Source organism: Eumetopias jubatus, unplaced genomic scaffold (assembly GCF_037043125.1).
Source record: "Eumetopias jubatus isolate StellerSeaLion01/CBP00866 unplaced genomic scaffold, mEumJub1_p1.0 scaffold_7, whole genome shotgun sequence".
NCBI lineage: Eukaryota > Metazoa > Chordata > Mammalia > Carnivora > Otariidae > Eumetopias > Eumetopias jubatus.
Genome location: NW_028274813.1, coordinates 902,575 through 925,068, shown reverse-complemented (window position 1 = coordinate 925,068; position 22,494 = coordinate 902,575). Strand labels below are relative to the sequence as shown.

The window sequence follows — 22,494 nt, the reverse complement described above, 5'->3', positions numbered from 1 at the left end:
GGGGCACCATTCCCGGGGGGCGGGGGTACGTGGGGGGGACGCCGGGGGGCGTAGGGGGCACCGATCCCCGGAGCGGGGGTACGTGGGGGGGACGCCGGGGGGCGTGGGGGGCACCGATCCCCGGAGCGGGGGTACGTGGGGGGGCGTGGGGGGCACCGATCCCCGGAGCGGGGGTACGTGGGGGGGACGCCGGGGGGCGTGGGGGGCACCGATCCCCGGAGCGGGGGTACGTGGGGGGACGCCGGGGGGCGTGGGTGCGGCCGGTGGGTTCCGCCCGGGGGGGCGGGGGGCCACGGAGGGTACAGAACCTGTAGGCCGAACGGGGGGCGGGGCTCCGGCCGAGGGGCCCTGAACTACGCCTCGGAGACTCCCCAGAGGCGGAGAAGGGAGGCATCTGACAGGTGACCCCTCCGAGCGCCGCGGAGTCACGCTCCACACCAGCCCGCCACCAGGCCCCAGCCTTGGGGCCCCTGGGCCACAGCGCAGGCGCGGCGCAGGCCGGAAGCGGAAACGGCGGGGCGGGGCCAGCCACAGGGGGACTTCCGCCGGGCTCGGTTCCGCCTCCTCAGGCTCGCCGAACCGCTGTGGGCCACGCCCCTGTTCTTTGACCGCCCCCCCCCCCCCGTGGAGGACCCGCCCTTCCGCCTCCGTACCCCCCCGGCGTACCCCCCCGAAGCTCCTTAGTGTACCGACCTTTCCCTGCCTCGGTACCCCATCTCTCCGCGTTTGTGCGCCGCGTACTCTTGGGGGCCCCCCTCCCCGCACCCCAGGCCTGCCCCGCCCCTGCAGCCCGCACTCCCCGCAGGCCCCACCTCTCCCCGCCCCGCACGCCCGGCGCACCCCAGCACGTACTTCTAGCCTACCCCGCCCTTCCTGCGCCCCTCCGTACCCAGCCGCTCCCCCACCTCGGTTCCCCCAAGTACCGCGCTCCTCCATCAGTGGGGACCCCCAATGGTTCCCTCCTGCCAACCTTCCACGATGTGCCCTCCTGACCCCTGTCCTGAGCCCCCCTCAGCCCACTCCTTGCCCGCAGAGCCCCTGGAGGGGAGACGGGCAGCATCGTCTGGCTCACGGCCCCCCTTGGGGCGTGGTCCGCGCGGCGTCGAGGTGAGGTCACAGGGGGCGGGAGTGGGGAGGCAGGGAGAGCCCAGGGCCCTTCATTCTGTCTGGGTCTTCTGTGCGGGTCCTCAGCAGCCGACTGAGGGCACATGCCCGCAGGGCTGGAGCCAAGGTGGGAGGCCTGGGCCCCGGGGGCGGGACAGCGCGGGGTGCAGTAGCTGCTCCTGCCAGGGTTACCATGTCGAGAAAAACGGCAGCAGCAGCTGGGGACCCGGGTCACCCACTGGCCTGAGGCCTGCCCGGCACTGGCTGGCCAGCAGCTGGAAGGTGAGCCTAGCAGGGCCTGACACTGTCTCCATCTGCTTGCGGGGCCCAGGGAGCGGTGGTGACCTTTTCCAGAGCCCGGGAGGTGCAGACACGCAGCCTGTGGGGCTGGAGATGGACCGTCTGAAGCCCTTGTCTAATGCCCTCTTGGGGAAGAAGCCCAAATTGCCACTGCCCCAAGAGCCCTCTCCAGCTCTGAGCCCGACCATGGCCTGGGACCAGCCCGGTGCCCAGGGCGAAAGGCAGCAGCCGCAGACGCAGGACTGGGTAAGCTGAAGCCTAGCAACCAGCTTTGCAGGTGGGCTGGTCCAGGTGGGATGCAGAAGCAGCGACTGGGCCTTGGGGAGGGCTGAACGGTGCCTGCTGGGAGGCTCACAGAGCATCAGCTCTCTTCCCGGGGCCCTGAGTGGGCACCTAGGTGGCCCCTTCTGCCTCCCATACTGGGCCCTGGCCGTTTCTGCTGGGCACTTCAGAGGGGCCTGCCTCGGTCTCCCTAGCACCTGCACCCTGGGTGTGGAGGGTGGCACCCCAAGGAGGGAGCCAGTGACAGGGACCTCTGCCCCACAGCAGAGCTCCTGGACAAGGTAAGCAGGCAGTCAGCAGGACTGTCACCAAAAGTGGTGACCAAAACATTCCCAGGGGTTCTGCTTGTGACAGCCCCAAACTGGAGGCACCTCTCCGTCCCCCTGTCTCACACCAGTTGGGTGAGCAGCTGCTTGGTTCCCACCGAGCCACGAGAGGGGGCACAGCTACTCCAGCCCCCGGGGATGCTTCAGGACCACAGAAGCCAGACGCCTGCAGTTGTGTGTGGTTCCCTCTGTGCAAGGGTCAGAGCCAGGTCGGACGCATGCCAAGTGTGACGGGGTGGCCAGCGTGGCGAGTGGGAGCCTGTCAAGCTGTGCGCTTAGGCTCGTGTGTGTGGACACTTGCTGTGGTCCGAGGTTTTTGTAAGAAGGTGGCAGGAAAGCAGGCTTCCTAGCTGCCCCCTGTGGCCACCATGTGCTCTTCCAGCCGCGGCCCCTGCCCGAGTACGTGTGAGGGCTGTGAGGGTCCTGGAGGGCCAAAGCCACAGACCCCTCGACTTGCTGGACCAGAACATAAACACACAAATGTGTCACCTGGCAGGAGGAAGGGCGTGACTCGGGGGCCCCCTTCCTGAATGGGTGGCGGGGACCATCGTACTCCTGGCAGCTCTTGGGCAGAGCCAACCCCCGCCCCCAAGCTCGAGGTTCTGAGAGCTGGGTGGGGGCCAGTGGGGCCGCAGGGAAGTGGGAAAGAAGGGCCCGGTGGGTGGTGTCCAGAGGGGAGGGATTTGGGTGGCGGCCGGAAGAGAGTGCAGACCCATCTCTGCAGACTCTCAGGTTTCTGGTTTGGGGGCAGGGAGTCCCTCTCCCCTCCCTGTTTCCCTCCTCTGCTCCCAGCCCTCCGGGAATGTCAGCTGCTCACTGCAGCCTGAGGGATTCCCTGGGCTACTCTCTGTCTCACTGTCCTGCATGGTGTCCTTCCTCTTTGTGCTCCTCAGTGTGGAATGCTGTTCCTGCAGGCCGGCCTGCAGCTGGCCCCTTGTCAGGCATCGCCTCCAGCCTGGCTGACCATTCCTTTCGTCCCTGTGTCATCCTATCCTAAGACCCACAAGACCTACCTTCATCTGCAGTGTTCACCGTGGGCCCCCGTTGCCTCACACAGTGAGGCCATGTGCTCACAAAGGGGCAAGGAGCTCAGGCTGAGGCCAAGGTCTAAGGAGACCTCCCCCGACGGAGGGTCCGCCAACATCCAGCCTCTCAGCAAGGGCTAGACAAGCTTATGCTTCCTAACAATCTCACTGAAATGACCGCAGAGTGTTCTGAAGAAGTCAAGAACCCACAGAACAGCACAGGATGGCAGGGCTGGTCAACAGGAGTCACATTCTGGTGGGCAGTCACAGATTGGGCAGAGCTGTGTGGTGGGGTGCAGCAGAAACAGGTTGCTGCCCTAGCTACTGAGCCCCAGTCCACCCACATTGCTAATCCAGTCTTGGTGCCCTATTCCATACCAACTGACGGCTAAGCGCACCAGGCATTTGCAGAAAATCTCTATCCTGAAGGAGTAAAACTAGAAACAACCAGAACCACAGCAGTGCCAAGCAAAACAAAACAGAGCTGCAGGCGAGTCACCATCCTCACGGTGACCTGTGCCATCTTGGAAGAACTGGCCATGCAGCACCACGGAGGAATGTGAGTGTGCCTGCTCAGTGTAGGAGAATGGACCGGAACCAGTCTACAGCAGAGGGTTCGGGAAGAGGGTCCACACAACTTCGTGCAAAGCAGTGGCCTGCATGGTTATAAACAGACTCCAGAAGAAAAATGAAAAAGGCCAATCTGAAAATGGGAATAAACTTAATAGGAAACAGGCAGACCTTTAAGACATCCTGGAGCATTACCGAGAGCCTTGGCAACAGGAAGAGACACCCAGTTCTTGGAGGGGAAGACTCCCCAGCACCAGGGGTCCTCCTCAGGGATTTCACAATTCAGTGTCATCAACAGTAAAAATGCTAAATGTTTGGGGCACCTGGTCAGAAGAGCATTCGACTCTTGATCTTGGGGTCGTGAGTTTGAGCCCCACATTTGGTGTAGAGATCATTAAGAAAAAAATAAACTTAAAAAAAAGGTAAATGCTTGTCTTCTCTTTTTCAGTATGCCAAACTGGTAAAATAGAAAAAATAATCAAAAATAGGTTCAGTCCTAGCAGATGTGAATTCATATCACAAAATGTCAGTTAGCAAAGCAAGGGTCCTGGCGTGTGATGCATGAATATCAAGACGGAAAAGTAAGTCTGGAAATTGACCCAAATGCCCACAGACACTTAGCGTAGGATGAAGATGGTATCTCAGATCAGTGGGGAAGATGGACTTTGTCATGCGGGGCAACGGTGTAGCTATCTAGAAGACAGATAGTTGTGGGTGTGCCTCTCACTGAACACGAGGATGAACCCCAGATGCATAGGGGCAGACTTTTAACCTAGCGTCCAAGTCCAGAAGCCAAGAAAGAATAGATGGTTACATTTAACCACCTGTGGAAAACCAACAAAACTTTTAGGGAGGCAAAACACCACGAACAAAGTTAGAGGTAGCTGATCAATGCACCAAGACGCTGGGGGGAGGGTGGGGTGCGGTCATGTCCACACACCGTGCTGGGAACACTGGATTTGCAAAAAGAATGAAGTCAGACTCTTACTTAATGCTACGTACAAAAACTAACTCAAAATGGATCAAGGACATAAAAGTACAAAACTCCGGGAAGAAAATACAGGGGAAAGCTCCATGATATTAGACTTGGCCCTGATTTCTTGGATGACACCCAACAGCTCCAGAAACAAAAGTAAAAGTAGATAAATGAAGGTTCATCAAATTAAAACCTTTTGATCCTCAAAGGACACCATCAACAGAGTGAAAAGTTAGCCCGTGGGGTGGGAGAAAACCTGTGCCCATCACATACCTGGTAAGGGATTAGTGTCCAGAATGCATAGAGAACTAAAACTCTAAACCAAACAACAACCTGAGGCAGAAATGGGCAAAGGACTTGAACAGACATTTCTCCCGTTATATCAGGGGTCGACAAGTATGTAAAATGCTCAACATCATCAGTCCTAGGGCAATGCAAATCAAAACCACAGGGGACAACACTTCCCCCCCGCCCCGGGACCGTAACTCCTCTCAAAAAAAGGGGGGCGCCTGGGTGGCTCGGCAGGTGAAGCATCTGCCTTCGGCTCAGGTTATGATCCCAGGGTCCTAGGATCAAGTCCTGCATCGGGCTTCCTGCTCCACGGAGAGTCTACTTCTCCCTCTCCCTCTGCCGCTCCCACTGCTTGTGCTCTCTCTCTGTCTTTCTCAAATGAATGAATAAGTCTTTAATTAAAAAAAGAAAAGTACGGGCCAAGATGTGGAGAAAGTGGAACCCTGTGCAGCGCTGGTGGGCGTGTGAAGCGGTGCAGTCACTGTGGGAAACAGCATGGAGTCCTCCAGAGCTTAGCTGGAAGGACTCGCGCACACAGATGTACATCCGTGTTTACGGCAGCATTATGCACATAGCCAAAACGTGGAGGCAACCCGGGGGTCCGTCGGAGGAGGAATGTGAAGTGTACGTGCGGTGAATATGATTTAGCCTTAAAAAAGGAAGTTTGTTCTGACAAATGTCACGACACGGATGAACCTTCAGGACATTGTGCTGAATTATCAGCCCGTCATGGACGGACAAACGCCGTACGACGCACTTACGTGAGGCCCCTAGAATGGTCAGACTCCGGAAGCACAGTGGGGGCAGCAGGGGCTGGGGAGGGGCTGGGGACTTAGTGTGTGGGGAGGACAGAGTTTCAGTTTGGGAAGATGAGACGGGCGGTGGCAGTGGCTGCACAACACTGTGAATGTGCTTTAGTGGCCCTGAACTGTACACCTTAAAATGGTAAAAGTTACGTGTAATTTAGCACACGAGAAAGCATGAGAGGAGAAGAGATGGGGAAGACGTCATTTGGGGACATGCAGCTCCCCATGGGGAACAGGGCGAAGCTGCTGCCGGTCCCAGACACCTCAGGACACAGCAGGCGGGCGTGGAAGCAAAGCTCCAGGCACCAAGGGGAACCGGAGAGCCACGAGTGCCAAACAGAAGTTCTTCAAGGACAGGGGGACACTGAGCGAGGCCGCCCCCCCAGCTGACCCTGCAGGGCCTGGGCCAGTCTGAACTGGCCCCGGGGGCAACTGAGGCCGGCAGGTTGTCCTGGAAACGGAAGCAAACGGGAGCTGCCCCCAGGCGAGTCCCTGCCCTGGCACCCAGCCCCTGACGAAGTCACCAGGCACGAACCTGGATGGCAGAGACCGCGTGTGGTTTGTGCGGCACGCGCACCTGCAGCAAACAGGCGATCGCTGGGAGGGAGTGAAAGGTGTTCAGTGTCAGGGCTATAAATGAAGTCGTTGGACAAAGTGTGAAAAGGTGGCGGATACAGGTGTGGGCAGGGGTGCGGGGAGCAGAGCCAGTGCCCCCTGCTGGTGGCAGCCTGCGTGGCCGTGCGGTGGCGGAGCGTGGACCCGGAGTGAACCCCCCCAAACCCACTTGGGAGCATCTCAGAAGCATGCAGGGTGAGAAGCAGGCGGGGGAACCGCTGTGGGACCGTTCGTCCACATCGTGGGGCCAGCGCCGGGCCTCCTAGTGTTTATGACTGTGGCCAAAAGTGGCCGGGCCTGGAGCTGGCCCTGGGGCTCAGCGCCGCTGGCCGGGGGAGGAATCCTAGACACAAGAGTTCTTCTCAGTCATGATCTATTTCTTAGGGAGAAAAAGCTAAGCAAATACGGCTTCGTTCACTTTGGATAGTGGATTCCTGCATTTTAAAATCATTTCTACTTTTCCCATGTGGTGGTGGTTCTCCATTTTATACACTGAACTCAGGCTTAGGGCCCCGCTGGGGTGGGAGAGCCCTTCCAAGGGCAGGCTGCAGGGACGCCCCAACCCAGGCGGTGGACAGAGCCCTTCCCTCGCCTGCAGGCACCGAGACAGCAGCCGGGTGCAGCGCCCGGAGGCCCAGGGTGGGGGCCCCTCACGATCGAGTTTGCAAATACCTGAGGCATAAAGTTCTAGTGATTCCATGAGAAACGACCAAAGTCCCAGTGGATTTCACACACTTTCTCTGAAGAAAATGACCAAGTGACAAAGTCAGTGAAGAAAAAAGAAGACACGGTAGATTTGAGGAGCACAGTTGCCAACACGTTTGACTTACTTGGTGCCGAAATGTTGAGCGCAGCAAGTGGAGAATTGCCTTTTCTTTCCGTTGGATTTTAGGGAGTCAGCACATCACACAGCCCCGTCCCTCCTGAAGCCCTGAAACATCCCCCAGAGAGGACAGTGGGAGCGGGTAGGGCACCGAGGGGTGCCCCATGTCCCTGCCGCCGCCCCTCTGATGACCGGCCCTGCCCCTCCCGCGGAGCTCGCAGCAGCGGCGGGTGCCCCCTTCAGGGGCCGTGGAGCAGGACTCGAAGGGCGAGGGGCGCACCGTGCAGGGGGCAGAAGCCTCCAGAATCATTCAGTGAAACCCCAGGAAGTGGAAGGGAAACACTCGCTCCATCCAACTTGCAAAGGATTCTGTTTTTTTAAAAAGAAACATGCAGAAAATCACAAAGAGCTCTTCATAAATAGAACAGAATTGAAATGTTCGGGGGAGGGGTCGGAATATGAAATTGAGGAAGTCGCCTGGAAAGTGGAAGAGAGACACAAAGAAGTGGGATGTGGGAGAAAAGATGAGAAACGAGAGCAGAAGGAGCCGCTCGGGGGCAGAGACCGGCGGGCCGGCCGAGTGGTGCAGGCAGGACAGCACTTCGCGTCGTCAGCGGGGGTGAAAGGTGAGTATCTGAATTTGTATTACCAAGATGAACGTTTTAGGAGAGATTTTATTTTAGAGAGAGGGAGAAAGAGAGTGGGGAGGGTCGGAGGCAGAGGGAGGGAGAGACTCCCATTCAGCCTCCCCGTCCAGCACGGAACCTGACGTGGGGCTCCATCTCATGACCCTGAGGTCACCACCAGAGCCGAAACCAAGAGTCAGAGTTTCAGCTGACTGAGCCACCCAGGCACCCCCCAAGATGAACTTTTATTTTTTTATTTTTTTTAAGATTTTATTTATTTGACAGAGAGAAACACAGCGAGAGAGGGAACACAAGCAGGGGCAGAGGGAGAAGCAGGCTTCCCGCGGAGCAGGGAGCCCAGTGCGGGGCTCGATCCCAGGACCCTGGGATCACGACCTGAGCCAAAGGCAGACGCTTAACGACTGAGCCACCCAGGCGCCCCAGTTTTTTTTTTAAACAAAATGAACTTTTAAAAACCTGAAGACACCGATGACAACACAGTAAACTTCTAAAGTGGTCCCAGAAACTCCCTGAGGGAAGGAACTACAGGTGGGCACTCCCAGGCAGCTAGGAAATAAGTCCCCCCACCAGGGAGGTGGAAACTGTCCAGAGTCACTGCTGGCTCACGTGGAGCAGCTTCACCTTGACACCAGTGCCGCAGGAGAGGGGGAAAGAGAGAAAACAACACGCCAATAGAGTGTGGCACAGAATGAAAAATCCTGAATATGTGGTAAATAGATCAAACCAGGCAGCATCGGGGCTCCTGGGTGGCTCAGTCGTTAAGCGTCTGCCTTCGGCTCAGGTCATGGTCCCAGGGTCCTGGGATCGAGCCCCGCATCGGGCTCCCTGCTCAGCGGGAGGCCTGCTTCTCCCTCTCCCACTCCCCCTGCTGTGTTCCCTCTCTCGCTATGTCTCTCTGTCAAATAAATAAAATCTTGAAGAAAAAAAAAACACAAAAACCAGGCAGCCTCTAAAAGACTAAACCTCACCACCGTGATGCCCCCAGCCCCTGACACCTCTGCCCCGAGCATGGCAGGGACTTGGTCTCTCACATCCTCCTAGTGCCGAGGTTGGTGCTGGCGCGTGAGTGGTGAGTAGGTGCTCAGTGAATAGATAAAGTTGTGTATATATGGAAAAACTGTACCCCAAGGACGAACGAGTTTAGAAATCCATTTAATAAAATTCTCTACATTAACAAAGGAGGAAGACCACATGATTATCTCAATAGATATGGAAAAATAATGTTAATAAATTCCAGTATCTTTCCTTAAAACAAACATAAAAACCTATTGATTATTTTTTTTAATTGAAGCATAATTAAGCCAGTGAAAACCTACTGATTCCAAGTAAGGTAGGAGGAGATGGACGTTTCTGTAACCTGATAGATAAAGGGAGCTATCAAGAGCCTTGATGGGACTTCCCCAGGAGTGTTTCAGCAGGTGCGGGGTGTCGCCATGACAATGAGCCTGTCAGACACCGAGGCTGTGCCGAAGTCAGGAAAATGAAATGAGCTATAAATACCTGAAAAGAAAACATGAAATGGTCACTATTTGCAGCTAATCTATTGTCTGTTTAGAAAATCCCTGTGAGCCCGTTAAGAAGGAAGACCACTAAGAGGAAGGCTGGAGATGATCTCCACTTAAAACCTCATAGTTTCTTGGGCACCTGGGCGGCTCAGTCAGTTGAGCATATGCCTTCAGCTCAGGTCGTGATTCCCGGGTCCTGCAATCGAGACCCTGCTCCACGGGGAGCCTGCTTCTCCCTGCCTCTCCACCTGCTTGTGCTCTCTCTCTGTCAAATAAATAAATAAAATCTTTAAAAAAATAAAACTTAATAGTTTCTCAATATACCAAAAATAGCCAACCAGAAAATGTAGTGGGGAGAAAAGGACCCATTCCCTTTAACAGCAGATACTGCAAAGCGCTTAAGACCGAATGTGTTCTGTGAAGGACACTGTAACCGAGGAGCGTAGACACGCCTAACGGAAAACTATACCATCTCATCTGATGGGACGAGTTAATGCTTTAAACCTGCCCAATTTCCCCAAAGTACCTGATTTGGTGCAATACCAATTTTTAGAAAAAACAAACTCTTCATGAATGTTGACAGTCTTATCCTAAATGTACCTACGTCTCTGTCCGTGTATTAGTTATCTGTTGCACCTAACAAATGTCCCTGAGACTTAGCAACTTAAAACCATAATAAATACGTTTGTCCCAGTTTCTGTAGGTCAGGAACTCTGGAGCAGCTCAGGGGGTGGCTTTGGTCTGTCAGGACGTTAGAGCCACAGTCGCCGGACAGCTGGATTAGGCTGGCTCACGTGGCTGGCAAGTCGGTGCCGGTCTCGGGCGGGAAGCCTTGCTCCTCACCGGGTGCCACTCAGAGGCCGGCTGACACGCGCAGTCCAACCACAGCCCCAAGCAGGAGCAGTGAAAGGAATCTGTCCCCAGAACCATCACAGTCAAGATAAGCTCTCGAAAGCCATCAGAGAGGAAAGACAGAGTCTTGAAAGGAGCAGCAGAGAGATCTCGGTACGGTGGAGGACGTAACCGTCAACCTGGAACTTCATGCCCATCAAAAATAATCTTTTAAGAAGAGGGAAAAATAAATGAATAAAATGATGCACAAAAATTTGCCCCAGCAGGACCTCACCCTCGATGTGAAGAAGAGAGCTCATGTAGCCTGAAGGTGAGCTCAGACTGAAGGGGGCAGCTTCTGCGTGGGGGCACATGGAAACTAACGTGGACAGGCACCACAACACCCCACGGGGTCCACACACCGAAGACTCAGGGTAGACGAGCACGTGCACCCACCATGGCACGAGCATCAGGACGGGGTCTGTCACTGGAGCTAAGTTTTCCAGATTCCGTCTGGTCCCAAGAAGGTGAGGGGCCCGTTTGTTAACTTAGACTTGGTTGAGTGTGCATGCACGCGGGGCTGACACCAAGAGAGCAGAGACAGTGACTTTTGAACAAGTGAAGGGGAAGTGGCGGAGAGAGGAGAGGCCAAAGAAGGGTCTGTGGAACTGGAAGACAAAGCACAAGGTCTGGCAGCAGGTGCAGTGACCAATGTCACCCCACTCACAAGGCAGCCGTCGCCAGAGCGGATTAAAAACAACCCAGTCCCTCGACCTGCACATGAACGTGCACGGAGCGAACATGGGAATGTTCCAGCCCCAGGGGATGGAGACCTCCCGTGAACAGCCTCCCATCTGTTCCTGGCGTGCTTTGGTGCCAAGCTCTGCCTTTGGGCCTGGAGTCAGAGCGAGTGGGTGCCCCTCCACGGGCAGCAGGGTGACCCAATAGACGTAGTCGTGGGTGAAAGAAGCAAGCGGCATGATGTGTGCAGCGTGGCTTCCTTCAGTCAGAGTTCAAAAACGTGGATATATTACTGCATGGTAAAGATATTATTCAAAAGAATAAGGATTTTTTTTGGAGGGGGGAAGGTTTACATAGAAAAGAAACCATGCAAGGGTTTTGAAAGATAAGAGCAGGTTTTGCTTGTCTGCTCTAAGCTCCAGCAATTAAAATTGTATGACATAGGGGCACCTGGGTGGCTCAGTCCATTAAGTGCCTGCCTGTGGCTCAGGTCATGGTCCCAGGGTCCTGGGATCGAGCCTCTTGTCGGGCTCCCTGCTCAGCGGGAAGCCTGCTTCTCCCTCTGCCGCTCCCCCTGCTTGTGTTCCCTCTCTCTGTCTGACAAATAAATAGAATCTTTTAAAAAGTAAAATAAAGTTGTATGGCATTGGGACAGACAGACACGGGCAAGTGATCCACAATGCAGTGCAAATAGTCCGGAAATGGGTCCCCGTGTGAGTCTGGGGACTTAATGTGGGCTTTGCATGGCAGTGCGGAGCCGTGGGGACAGACTTCTCCATGAGTGGGGGTGCGGTGACCGGCTGCCCCTTTAGAAGACCAGACATGCACCAAACATTAAGACCAAACCACAGACACGCCAGGAGAATGCGGCCAGAGCAGCGTCAGAATCTCGGAGGGGAAAATTCCCACCTGGGGCCACGTGCTAAATCCACGACAGGAAATCCTACAAGTCTGACTGCAGTTTTTAAAGGTTGGTGCCAAGGCACAAAACTCTGGAAGAAAACGAGGCGTGTGACTCAGGTCATGAAGGAAGCAGAACGGATACTGGGCGGGAGAGACAGGCTGCGCGACGTGATGTGCCTGGGCCTGCGAGGCCTCCAGTCCTTCTGTTGCGTTGGCGTGCAGAGAACCAACTGCTGAGAATTGTCCGCTGTTGGTTTTTGTTTTTGTTTTTAAGTTACGCATTAATCTTTCCTCCTTTTGCCTCTTTTTTTTAAAAAGATTTTATTTATTCATTTGACAGAGAGGGAGGGAGGAAGGAGCGAGCAGGGGGAGCGGCAGAAGCAGACTCCCCGCCGAGCAGGGAGCCCGATGCGGGACTCGATCCCAGGACCCTGAGATCATGACCTGAGCCGAAGACAGACGACCCCCAACTGACTGAGCCACCCAGGCGCCCCCACCTCTAGCTTTCACTGAAGTTCTTTGGTTGTTCTTTTCCTCGCTGCTTGAATTGCTTGCTTCACCTGTTCCGGGACTTTTTCCTAATTTTCCAGCATTTGGAGTTCTGTCTTCACAGGACAGCTGCAGCTGGTGTGCCCTGCACCCTCGCTCATTTCTAAGTGAGCCAGCTCGCAGCCTTGATTTTCCCTTTCACTCAGGGGCGGATCAGGGGTGCTTCAGAAGGCCCGCCCCAATGTGCTTCTGCTGTTAATTTTTACTTGCATTGCCTTGCGGTTGCCTGATGTGACCCAGACGAGTCCCAAGTTGCACATCTGTTTGGCTGGTGGCTGATGTGTGCAATGATCCATTTGTTTGGTGAGAGCATGATTGTGCGTCAAAGAGGTGTGCGCATGTTCTGTGTCTATTAGATCACTCTGCTTAAGCACTTAAATCTTTATTTTTAAAAATTTGGGCTGCTTTTAACACAGGTGCACACCTCACTGAGAACAACGGCTCTGCCCCAGCTCCTGGGGTCACAAGCGGCACGACCCGGTGCCCATCGCTTCCAGCTCTCGCAGCTGTCCCCACCGCGAATTGTGATTCCAGATTCAGGGGCCTGTCCTCACTGTGCACACTCTCACTGGGGACACCAGCCACAGCCAGAGCTGGTGCATCTCTGGGGACGAAGCCCCACGCCGAAAACACAGCTCCGTCCTCCTCAGAGCCCCAGGCATGCGGACAACGGCCCATGGTTGCTCCGGGGCCCCAAAGGCCACACTTGGGGGAGCCCAGGGGCCAGCTCTGTTCCCAGGGGGGCTGCTCCCCAAGGCTGCTCATCCGGAGCGCCCCTGCCAGCCCCCTTCTGCAGGACCCCAGTCCCTGGGCCCTCGGTCCCCCCACTTCCGGTTACTCCCCTGTTTGGGTGGAGCGCCTCATCCAGTAGCTTTCTTGGGAGGGCCTGGGAGATGCTTGAGTTCTCGACTGTAAAGCTATTCAAGTTTCTTTATTCTGCCTCCACACTTGCGTGGTGCTTTCGTGGGTGGAAATTCTCAGTGGAAAATCATGTTCTTTCAGGACTTGTAAGGTATTATTCTGTTGCCTCTAAGCCCTGCTGTTGCTGCGTGATGCCCTAGACGGCGTGCACCTCGGGTCCTTTGCACGTGTGCTGCGTGTCAATCTCTGCAGGTTTCTGGAATTCCCATACTACCCCTGCTGCAGGGGTTTCCTTTCCTGGTCTGGAGCCGTGTCCCCTCTGTCTCTGGGAAGTGTGTGTTGTGCACTCATTTTCTCGGCTCTCTCTCCTGGAAATTTGACTAGCTGGATGTCAGCCCACATGGTTGATTTTCCAGTTTTCTCATGAATTGTTACCCGTTCACCATGTCTTCGTTTTTGGTGTTTGGCCAGCCCTTGCATTATCAGTCAGCATTTGTGTGATGACGCTCTGTGACGAATTCCTTGAGCCACAACCGCGCACTTTTGCTCTCGCTCTCCGTCAGGGGTCTGAGGTCTGCAGAATCTGTGTGTCCTCGGCTTGCCCCCCAGTCTCAGAGGTCCTCGGGGGACGCTGCACCCATAGTGGATGGCGGAGACCTGAGAGGTGGGCTTTGGGCAGGTGCTCTGCTGACCCTGCCCCGTGGGGGAGCAGGATACAGTGTAGTGGGTCTAGTCTAGCGCTACTGCCAGGCGGGAGGGAGGGACCCCCCACCCCCTCCACACCTGCTAGGGAACTTTCCGTGCGGACACCACACTTACGTGTTTAAAGAGTTCCGGCTTGCCGTCGGAGCTCTCCTCTCCCGCACCACCCCCTTTTCTGCTTCATGGACTCCCGTGTCTAGGAGAACAACAGGTATGGGGCGGGGGGCTCTTTCCTGTCCCCCGAGTCTCTCTCATCCCTGGCAGAGGCCGCACCTGCTCTTGGTCAGTGCTGAAGAGCGGAGGCTCCACGTGCGCAGGTGCCGCCTTGCTAGCAGTCAGGCACTCGGGCTGGGCTGGGGCAGGTTTCTGGGGGCTCTGCCCTGGGCGCCGCACCCTTGGGGTCTGTTGGGCTGCCCATCCCCCCCAGAAAGGAACCCTCCTCTGCTGGGAGGAGAGGGAGAATAGCCAGGCCCTGCGGATCTTGGTGCAGAGTGGTGGAGTGGGAAGAGGGGCTGGGGACTTCACTTTTTTTTTTTTTTTTGCGGGAGTTGGGGAAGGAGGATGCTTAAACCACAGAAACGTATTGTCTCAAAGTCTGGAGGCTGGAAGTTCAAAGCGCAAGTGTCAGCCGGGCTGGTCCCTTTTCCAGGCTTCCTCCTCGGCTTGTAGCTGACCCTCTTGTCTGTGTCCCTCACATCTTCCTTGTGTGTGTGTCTCTGGGTCCTGATGTGCACTTTGGGGGGTTTGGTTTTGGTTTTGCTAATTGTTTCTGAGTGTGTGGCTCAGCAGCATGAAGTATATTCACATTGTTGGGAACAGATCTCCGGGACTCTTTTGTTTTGCGAATCTGATGCTGTCCCTATTCAACACCCGCATCTACTTCCTGTCCCTGTGCACCTGAGCCCTCCCGGGACCTCCTGTGAGTGGACTCACACAGGGTGTTTGTCCTTTGGTGACCTGCCTGTGTCACTCGCCATAGTGTCCTCAAGGTCCGCCCATGTTCCTTCCTTTTTAAGGCTGAATGATATTCCACTCTGTGGGCTTACCACACTGGGGAATGTTGTCACCCATCAGTGGCCGTTTGGGTTCTTCCACCTTTTGTCTGTTGTGGGTCATGCTGCCGTGACCTGGGCATGCAGTATCTCCTTGAGACCTGCTTTCAGTTCCTTTCGCTAAATACCCGGAAGTGGGACTGCTGGCTCATTCTAATGAGCAGTCTAATAAATTCTAGTTTTAATTTTTTGAGGAATGGGGACTTTGCTCTTGTCTTTATCCTCTGTTTTTAGCGTGCCCCCCCCATGGCATTCCAGACACCGTGACTGGCTGTCTCACCCCCCTAGGAGGTAGCAGGGGGCCCCCAGGGCTGGGCAGAGTCTGGGGGGCTCTCCGAGGGTCTTTCACAGACAGCCCACCTAGGAAATTCTTTGACGGGCGGGGTGGGGGGGAGTCCTGCATGGGTGCGGCGGGCTGCTGGCCTTTCCGTTACTGACGTCTTTCCAGCCTCCTGCCTTGTGCTGACCCCTCCTCCACCGGCCCCTTGCCACCTCGGTGTGTCCTCACGGCTCCTGTGGCTTTTTTTTTTTACTTTAGAGGGGTTTTGAGGAAGAGCGCCCCCCACCCCACCTCTCCTGAGGCTCTCGCAGGCCAGCTCGGAGGACCGCTACCGCCTGCCGCCTCCTGGCCCCAGCGGGAAGGGCCGTGGCCGCTGTGAGGACTTCCCAGTGCCCGGCCCGACCCTCGCGCAGAAAAGCGGGCTGAAGGGGTGGGGCCTGGGCGTCCGGGCGCAGAGCCGCTGCGGAGAGCCGCCACAGGCCGCGGGACGGCAGGCGCCCCGGCCCCTGGAGGCCGAGTGCGGAGGGTCGGCGGGCGCGGGACCCGCGGCGCGCAGGTGTGGCCAGCGCCGACCGCCTCCCTGTCCCCGCAGGTGTGCGAGCCGCCCGAGAGCAGGTGCCCGAACCGCCACTGGAGCGTCAGCATCGACGAGCGTCGGCGGCTGGCCACGCAAGGCGGCTGGGAGGAGCCGGGCACCGGCGGGCCTCCCCGCTACTGCAGGGTGTGCGGGGGGCGGCCGGGGGCCCGGGGAGGGGGGGCGGGGCGCGGGGCGGCTGAGAGAGACCGGGCACCGCTACCCGCCCCCCACCCCGTGCAGGGTGTGCGGGGGTGGGGGGGGGAGGACCCGGGGACGGGCTCAGGCGACACACAGCCCCCTCCCGGCCTCGGCGCGCCCCTCCCCCTTCCCGGCCCCGCCCCGCCCCCTGACCCCGCGGTTGCCCTCAGGACATCGCGCAGCTCGTGGCCCAGCTGGTGTCCGAGGACGTGGACAAGGACGTGCTCCTCCCCCACCCTCTGAGGTCTCCTGAGTCCGCCAACGCCTTCCACGCCTTCCTGGCCCGGAGCGCGCCTTTCTGGCGGACCGTGACTTTGGAGGCGCAGGTCTCGAGCTCACCACCCTTCCAAGAGCCGACTTAGCCCAGTGTCTGTCTTGCAGCGCCTTTCCTGAGGGTCTTGGGGTAGGCGGCGGCTGAGTCCTCTTCACCTCCCTCCGGGGGCTCGTGAGCCCAGGGATGAGAACACAGGCCCAGAAGGACCCTCTGGCTGCCCCTTCCTTAGAATGATGCGCAGCCCTGAGGACTTGGAGGCCACCTCAGGGAGGAGTGCCTTGCCCCGGCCCAGCCTCCAGGAGGCCACCAGGAGGGGCCTGGGGGACAGGGCAGAGTGGGGCCTTCCAGGAGAGCCCTCTGCCACCTGGAGAGCCTGCCCAAACCTTCCTGGGGTCAAGCAGCTGCGGATGGCCTGGGAGCAGGGAGGGGGCCATGATGGCTCAGGGGCCCCCCTACAGAGCCTGGCTCGTGACCAACTCCTTTGCTGTTCCTCCAGGAGGATGGGGATTTTGAGGTCATGAACTGCTGGGTACTGATGCCCACCCAGCTTGGGGGCACTGGGTCTCATTTTGGGCCTGGGAGGCCCAAAAGGGCACACATAACCCCCGGGGGAGCGGAAGTCAGGGGCTGCTGAACACAGAGGGAGGCTTCCTGGACGAGGTGGTGCCTCCCCAGCTCAGCACAGTGGTTGGTGAACAGGCCAAGAAAGCAGTGTGGGCAGAGGGCCTGGGGAAGCTGTGAGGAGCTGGCCCTGGGCCCGCAGAGGTGTCTGCTTCTGGAGGTTGAGGGGTGGGCGGAAGGGTTCTGAGCTGGGGGTGACGAGGCAGAGCTGCATTCGGGGAGAGGAAGCTGGAGGAGGGAAGGAGGGGACGATGCAGGCTCCCAGCCCTCAGGGGCCACGGAAGGACAGCTGCGGGGGGCGGCGGGGTGTGCCCTCCCCGGGACTTGGCCCCTGACTCTCAGGGCCTGACGGGCTCCTGTGTGGGGGTAGCTGGCTGGAGGGGACTTTGGGTAAGAGGAGGTGACCAACCCCAGGCCTGGGGTGAGGGCACGCAGCTGGGCACCTGCCTGTAGTGGCCTCCCTTGGTCCTGGAGCCTGCTTCTGAGAGGCTGCTGGCCCACAGGTCAGTGGAAGTGTCCTGAGGGGTGAGGTGCAGGCCTCCTCCCCCTCCCCCTCAGGGACCCTGATGAAGTGGGGGGTGGGCGTCATGGGCCAGGCTCCATGCTGGGCAGGAAGTCCCCCACCCCAACTAGTGCTCACAGTGCAGAGTGGGAGCTAAAGTGCCAACAGTCAGGGTAGAGGTGACAAGGGCTTTGGAGTTTTTTGTCACGGAGTGGCTTTAAAGGACTCCCATGTTGGCACCAGAGATCCGGTGGTTCACCCGGCTGACCTACCAGTTCTGGTCTTGCTTGGGGCGGGTCATGAGGCTGCAGTCAGATGGTGGTGAGTCCAGGATGCCCGGATGGCCAGCTCTCTGCCTTTCACGTGCTCTCGGTGCCTCCGCCCAGCAGGCAGCCGGCTGCCCGGGGGGCCCAGCACCCAGCACTCCCACCACGGCGGCAGAGCGGAGGGGCCTGGGAGGGCTGAGGCCCCCAGCTGGGCAGCATCCTCTGCTGCCTCCTCCGTGGTTACCGTGGTTACGAAGGCCTCAGGACCAGCCCGGTGGCCTCCTCCTGTAGAGCGCAGTGCCCAGGACAGGTGTCACTCACCAGCCAGGGACGGGTTTGCTGTCACCGGGAGGGCTGGCTTCTACTGCTGCCCCAACCAACCACCGCTGCAGACTTCATGTCTTCAAATTCCCTGGCTGGGGGCTCTGTAGAAGTCCAAAATGGGCCTCCCAGCCTAAGAGCAGGCCGCGGGCAGGGCTGCCTGCCCTTCTGGAGGCCCTTGGGGAGAATCTGTTCCTGGCCTTTTCCAGCTTCTGGAAGCTGCCCGCATGCCGTGGCACGGGGCCCCTCCCTCCGCCTTCAGAGCCGCGCCAGGCCCCGGTCATGGCTGAGCAGTCCTCCTGCTGGCACATTCGCAGGTTTGGGGTGAGACGTGGACATCGTCTGGGGGGGGGGCACTGTGCCTTCCACAGGGGCTCCTGGCATCGCTGCTTCACGTCCACAGAACACAGGACTGCCCCCAACAACCAAGGATGATCGGGCCCCAAATGGGAACAGTACTCCCGCCGAGAGTCCCAGGAAGGGAAGAGGGTCCACCCAGCAGAGTGGGCGTCAGCAGGACGAGCAGAGAGGGAGAGTCTTGGGGCAGCATCAGTCTGGCGAGGACATCACCTGGGCCACCCCCGGCCACGGACACTGCAGCACCCCCCCACGTCCACTCTTTGTCTCATTTTTATTTTCTGTATTTCTTTTGAGAGAGCACAGGCAGGCACAGGGGCAGAGGGAGAGAGAATCCCAACCAGACTCCCCAGTGAGCACAGAGCCCGACCCCACAACCGTGAGATCACAACCTGAGCTGAAATCAAGAGCCAGACACTTCACAGACTGTACCCCCCCAGGTACCCCCCATGTCTATTCGTCACTGCCCATTCCCTCCCTTTCAGCCAGGTGGGTCTCTCCTCAAGCTCCAGGAGGAACACACCTCCCCAGGACTCTCAGAGACATCCCCGGGGGGGCATCTGGGGACATCCCTGGATGCTCTGGTGGCAGGGCGGACAGTGTCCCACACGCAGGCTTGCCCGGGCTGGCTGCATGATGTCCCTCGCGCCCTGCACCTGTGTGTGCTCACGAGGGAGGCCAGCCTGGAGCAGGGAGCAGAGAGAGGAGGAAGGACAGGAGGAAGGGAGGTGTGTGCTGGGGGGTGTCGTCTGTGCCCTCCCGAGTGAGGGCCAGCAGACGACTACGACCCAGCACTGCCCCTGCTGAAAAAAATGACTTCGTGGGCTTTGCAAGAACACACTCACTATTCAACAATCCAACACTGAAGTTTTAAAAATCTCGCCCACAATTTCATCAAGATAAGGCTGTTGACATTCGGAGTATTTCTAGAGATCTAGGCAGTGAGGAGAGAGCATGTGGAAATACAGAATAAATACAGAGCTCCTCCCTGCAAATTTAAAAGATTTTAATTTTAAGGGAAAACATGATTGCTGAATTAGACGAATGCGTCTTCACCCCAAGTTTAAAAGCTTCTCCTAAGATTATTTTTAGAAATTGCAAAAATCAAGAGACGGTGTCACGTGGCTTTGGCAGCGCCCTCCCCTCAGACAGCCTTGGCTGACGTCCGGCTTCAAGTGCTGAGGAGCTGACGCCCCCGCCCACCGAGGCCGTCATTCCCACTCGGGGCTGGACCGGCCTCGGGCCTGCACCCACCAGTCCCCCTGTACCGCGCAGGCCGTGGGGAGGTCTCCACCCCCACGTGGCCACTCAGTCTTTGCTTTGCTTGTATCCTCATTGGCTTTCCATGAAAGACTTCGTCCCTCGGGTTCTTCGCGGCTTACAGACGTTTGCCTGTACGACTCGCGCGAGTCGGGGCGGGTGACCCGTCCTTCCTTAGCCGCTGCTCGCTTTCCCTCCAAGCCGGCTTCGCACACTGAGTGCTGGGCAGGAACGCAGGCCCAGCGGCGGGTCTGTCTTGCACGTGACCTGCTCTTTCCGAAAGTCCGGTGACTCAGGCAAGATGGGCCTCAGTGCGGACGCCACTCCGTCGGGATTTCTGGAACAGGGCGTGCGGGCCCCTCGGACTCACTTGCAGATTTCCAAAGGCTCTGCCTCTGGCGCCGCGTGCTTCCCTGTGTGTCCTGGCCCGCTTCCTCCCAGCCCTCACTACGCAGCCGCCGAGGGGCCCCCGAAGAACGGTCACTCGGAGCCCTCAGTGTGGCCCCATGGGGCGCTGCACCTGTACAGGACCGTGGTCCCCCCGAGTGGCCACCGCCTCCCCCGCGGGTCCCTCCTTCCCCAATGTCCTGATCTCTTTCAACAACCGTGCCCCTCAGTATGACCACTCTGTCCCCTTGCCCTCGTCGTTTTTGGCATCCGTGTATTATTTACGACGCACTAGCCTGCATGCTCCCCCAGGGCAGAGACCCTGTCTCCCCACCCCCTGCCCCGTCTAAACAGTGTGGCATGAAGTAGGTGCTTAACAAGTCATAACTGAATAAGTTATTGTTTTACTTGCTTTGTCTCGCCCCCAGATCATCTCCGGCCTTTCCCACACTAGTAATCCAACATTCTGCCCCTTGCTGTTCCTGACTTATTCTAGCAATGGTGTGATTTTGAGGAAATGTGTTTCCTCAGCTCTTAACTCTCATTCCCATCCTGCTGTTTTGTCATCCAGTATTGGAGCTTCTGATGACCGATGGCACGTGTGGACCACGTTCCCATGACCTCCGGCACTCCTGCAGGGTTTCCACTGGCCCCTTGCCCCCTCCCTCCTCCAGTTTCTCTGTTGTTGGATGCGTGGAGGTGGCTGGAGGTGGCCACCAGGCCTTCATTCCTGTTCTGACGCGAGGAGCCATCTCCTGAACGTCTATTTGCCCTGCTAATAAATGAATGGATTCCTAAATCTCATTTGCAACCCATCTGAGATCTACTGACTGCCTCAGAGCAGGGCAGGGCACTGCATGCAACGTCCCCTTTCCTCTTGTTAGTCTGGAAAGGGGAGAAAGCAGGCCCCAGCCGGAGCCGCCGGGCTCCGTGGGGTCCCAGGTCTTAGTAAATGTCACTCTGCTTTGTGAGGGGCATATCCCTACCCTTCCTGGGGAAGCTTGGGGTCTGGATGTCTTCCCTGAGACCCTGGACCCCAGTGGCCCTGCTGCCCATTCCCCAGCCGCGCTTGTCCTCTGTCCGCATCGCACGGAGGAAGTCGGCCTGCACCTCTCAGTCGGCTTCCCTCCTTCTCAGGATGAAGCCCATCCTGTCTCTGCGATGGAGGCGGAAGCAGGCTCTTCACAAGGCATGACGTTTCGGGCTCTCTCCATGACTAAAGGCTGCCTGGGTATCTTTTGGTAGTTCTAACTTTTCAGTCAATTATTGAGTACTGGAAGATTTTATGATGCAGCGTCACCGTCCAGATGAGGAGGTTCGGAGTTCAGGCCAGGGCCTTAACAAGGGGGCCTACGGGGAAGGAGGGACACCACCACCACCTCCCCATTTGGAGAACCTGCTCAACCTGTTCACCCCTTGCCCCGTACCTAAACCCCTCCTCTCCTCTCCCCTTCCAAACACCATCAACGCTGCTCCCTTGGCTGCCCTTGCTCAGACAGCTGGTGGCCCGCTCTGCATGGTGGGCATTTCCTTTTCTGGAGAGCTGGGCTGCTCAACAGCCTGTGGTTGCAGCCCACTGCCCTCCTTGGAACCCCTGGCTTTTACCCCAGCACCTGCTCTGGGCTCCTGCCCACCTTCCTAGTCCCTTGTAGGGGCCTGTGGGTTCTGTCCCTGGGGGCCTCCCCCACCGCTGGGGAGCCCTGTCCCCTGGATGCTTCCCTCCTTGCCCCATAGGGATGTCCCTCAACATCATCCCCTCCAGCCACACACCTGCCCCCTCTGAGGAAAGGGCATTAACCCACGGTAGCGCTCAGACCAGCAACTAGGAGCCCAGACACTTCCTTTTTCTTGCCCCCCAGCAGTGATGTCCCTCCTGGCTCCAAACTCTGGCTGGGGCCTGCTTCTCCCCCCACCACCCCCCCCCCCGGGGGATTCCAACCCTCCACCTCATGCTCGTCCTGCCAGGGGCCACCAGTCTTGCCTGCTCCACAAGGGTGTCCTCTGGGAGCAGCACCTCCGATCCTCTGGCTTTTTCATCCGGCCGCAATTCAGGGAGGCCGCACCAGCTGCGGAACTAGCCCACATGGTGGTGGCTGGGGGCACCCCCACTGTCCAAGCATGGCCATGGGGGCTGGGCAGTAAGGGCCGGGACAAAGACCCCTGGGGTGAGTGGAGAGAGCCAGGTCTGGAAGGGAGGTGTGGAACGGGGCCATGTGGTCAAGGCTGGGCAACTGAGCTTCAGGGCAGTGGGGGACTTGGGAGAGCCACCCTCCCCAGGGAGGGGAGAGTAGGACCGAGGGGGCGGGAGGCCCTGGAAAGGACTCCGGACCAGCGTGGAGGGTGTGATGAGAACCACTGCGTGAGGGGGCACCAGGGATGCTGCTGGCAGGACCCACGTGTGGAGGCACAGGGAGGACCCACCTGGGGAGAGGGGGCGTAGGATGGGGGTGAGGACCCATCCGGGGAAAGGGCGCCGGGGACGCCAGGAAGCCCCAGGCACAGGGAAGACCTTGGTGGGGGGGGGGTGGAAGGACCCACCCAG

General features: G+C 58.1%; 1 protein-coding gene across 1 annotated transcript; it reads left to right on the top strand.

Moving 5' to 3' along the window:
- Window positions 1-869: 869 nt before the first annotated feature.
- TEX22 (testis expressed 22) lies at window positions 870-20,756 on the top strand. The gene is made up of 5 exons (XM_028095781.2): window positions 870-1,107; window positions 1,436-1,650; window positions 15,782-15,910; window positions 16,135-18,745; window positions 20,524-20,756. Exons 2-4 carry the CDS (start codon window positions 1,498-1,500, stop codon window positions 16,324-16,326), a joined length of 474 nt encoding a protein of 157 aa, XP_027951582.1. The 5' UTR covers window positions 870-1,107; window positions 1,436-1,497; the 3' UTR covers window positions 16,327-18,745; window positions 20,524-20,756.
- The last annotated feature ends 1,738 nt before the right edge of the window (window positions 20,757-22,494 follow it).

What these genes read in the sequence shown, in the direction of transcription:
- TEX22 (XM_028095781.2), top strand. Translation starts at nt 1,498, where the DNA reads ATGGACCGTCTGAAGCCCTTGTCTAATGCCCTCTTGGGGAAGAAGCCC. An exon ending in AGCCGCAGACGCAGGACTGG is followed by an intron (nt 1,651 to 15,781) that starts GTAAGCTGAAGC and finishes CTGTCCCCGCAG; the next exon opens with GTGTGCGAGCCGCCCGAGAG. An exon ending in GGCCTCCCCGCTACTGCAGG is followed by an intron (nt 15,911 to 16,134) that starts GTGTGCGGGGGG and finishes GGTTGCCCTCAG; the next exon opens with GACATCGCGCAGCTCGTGGC.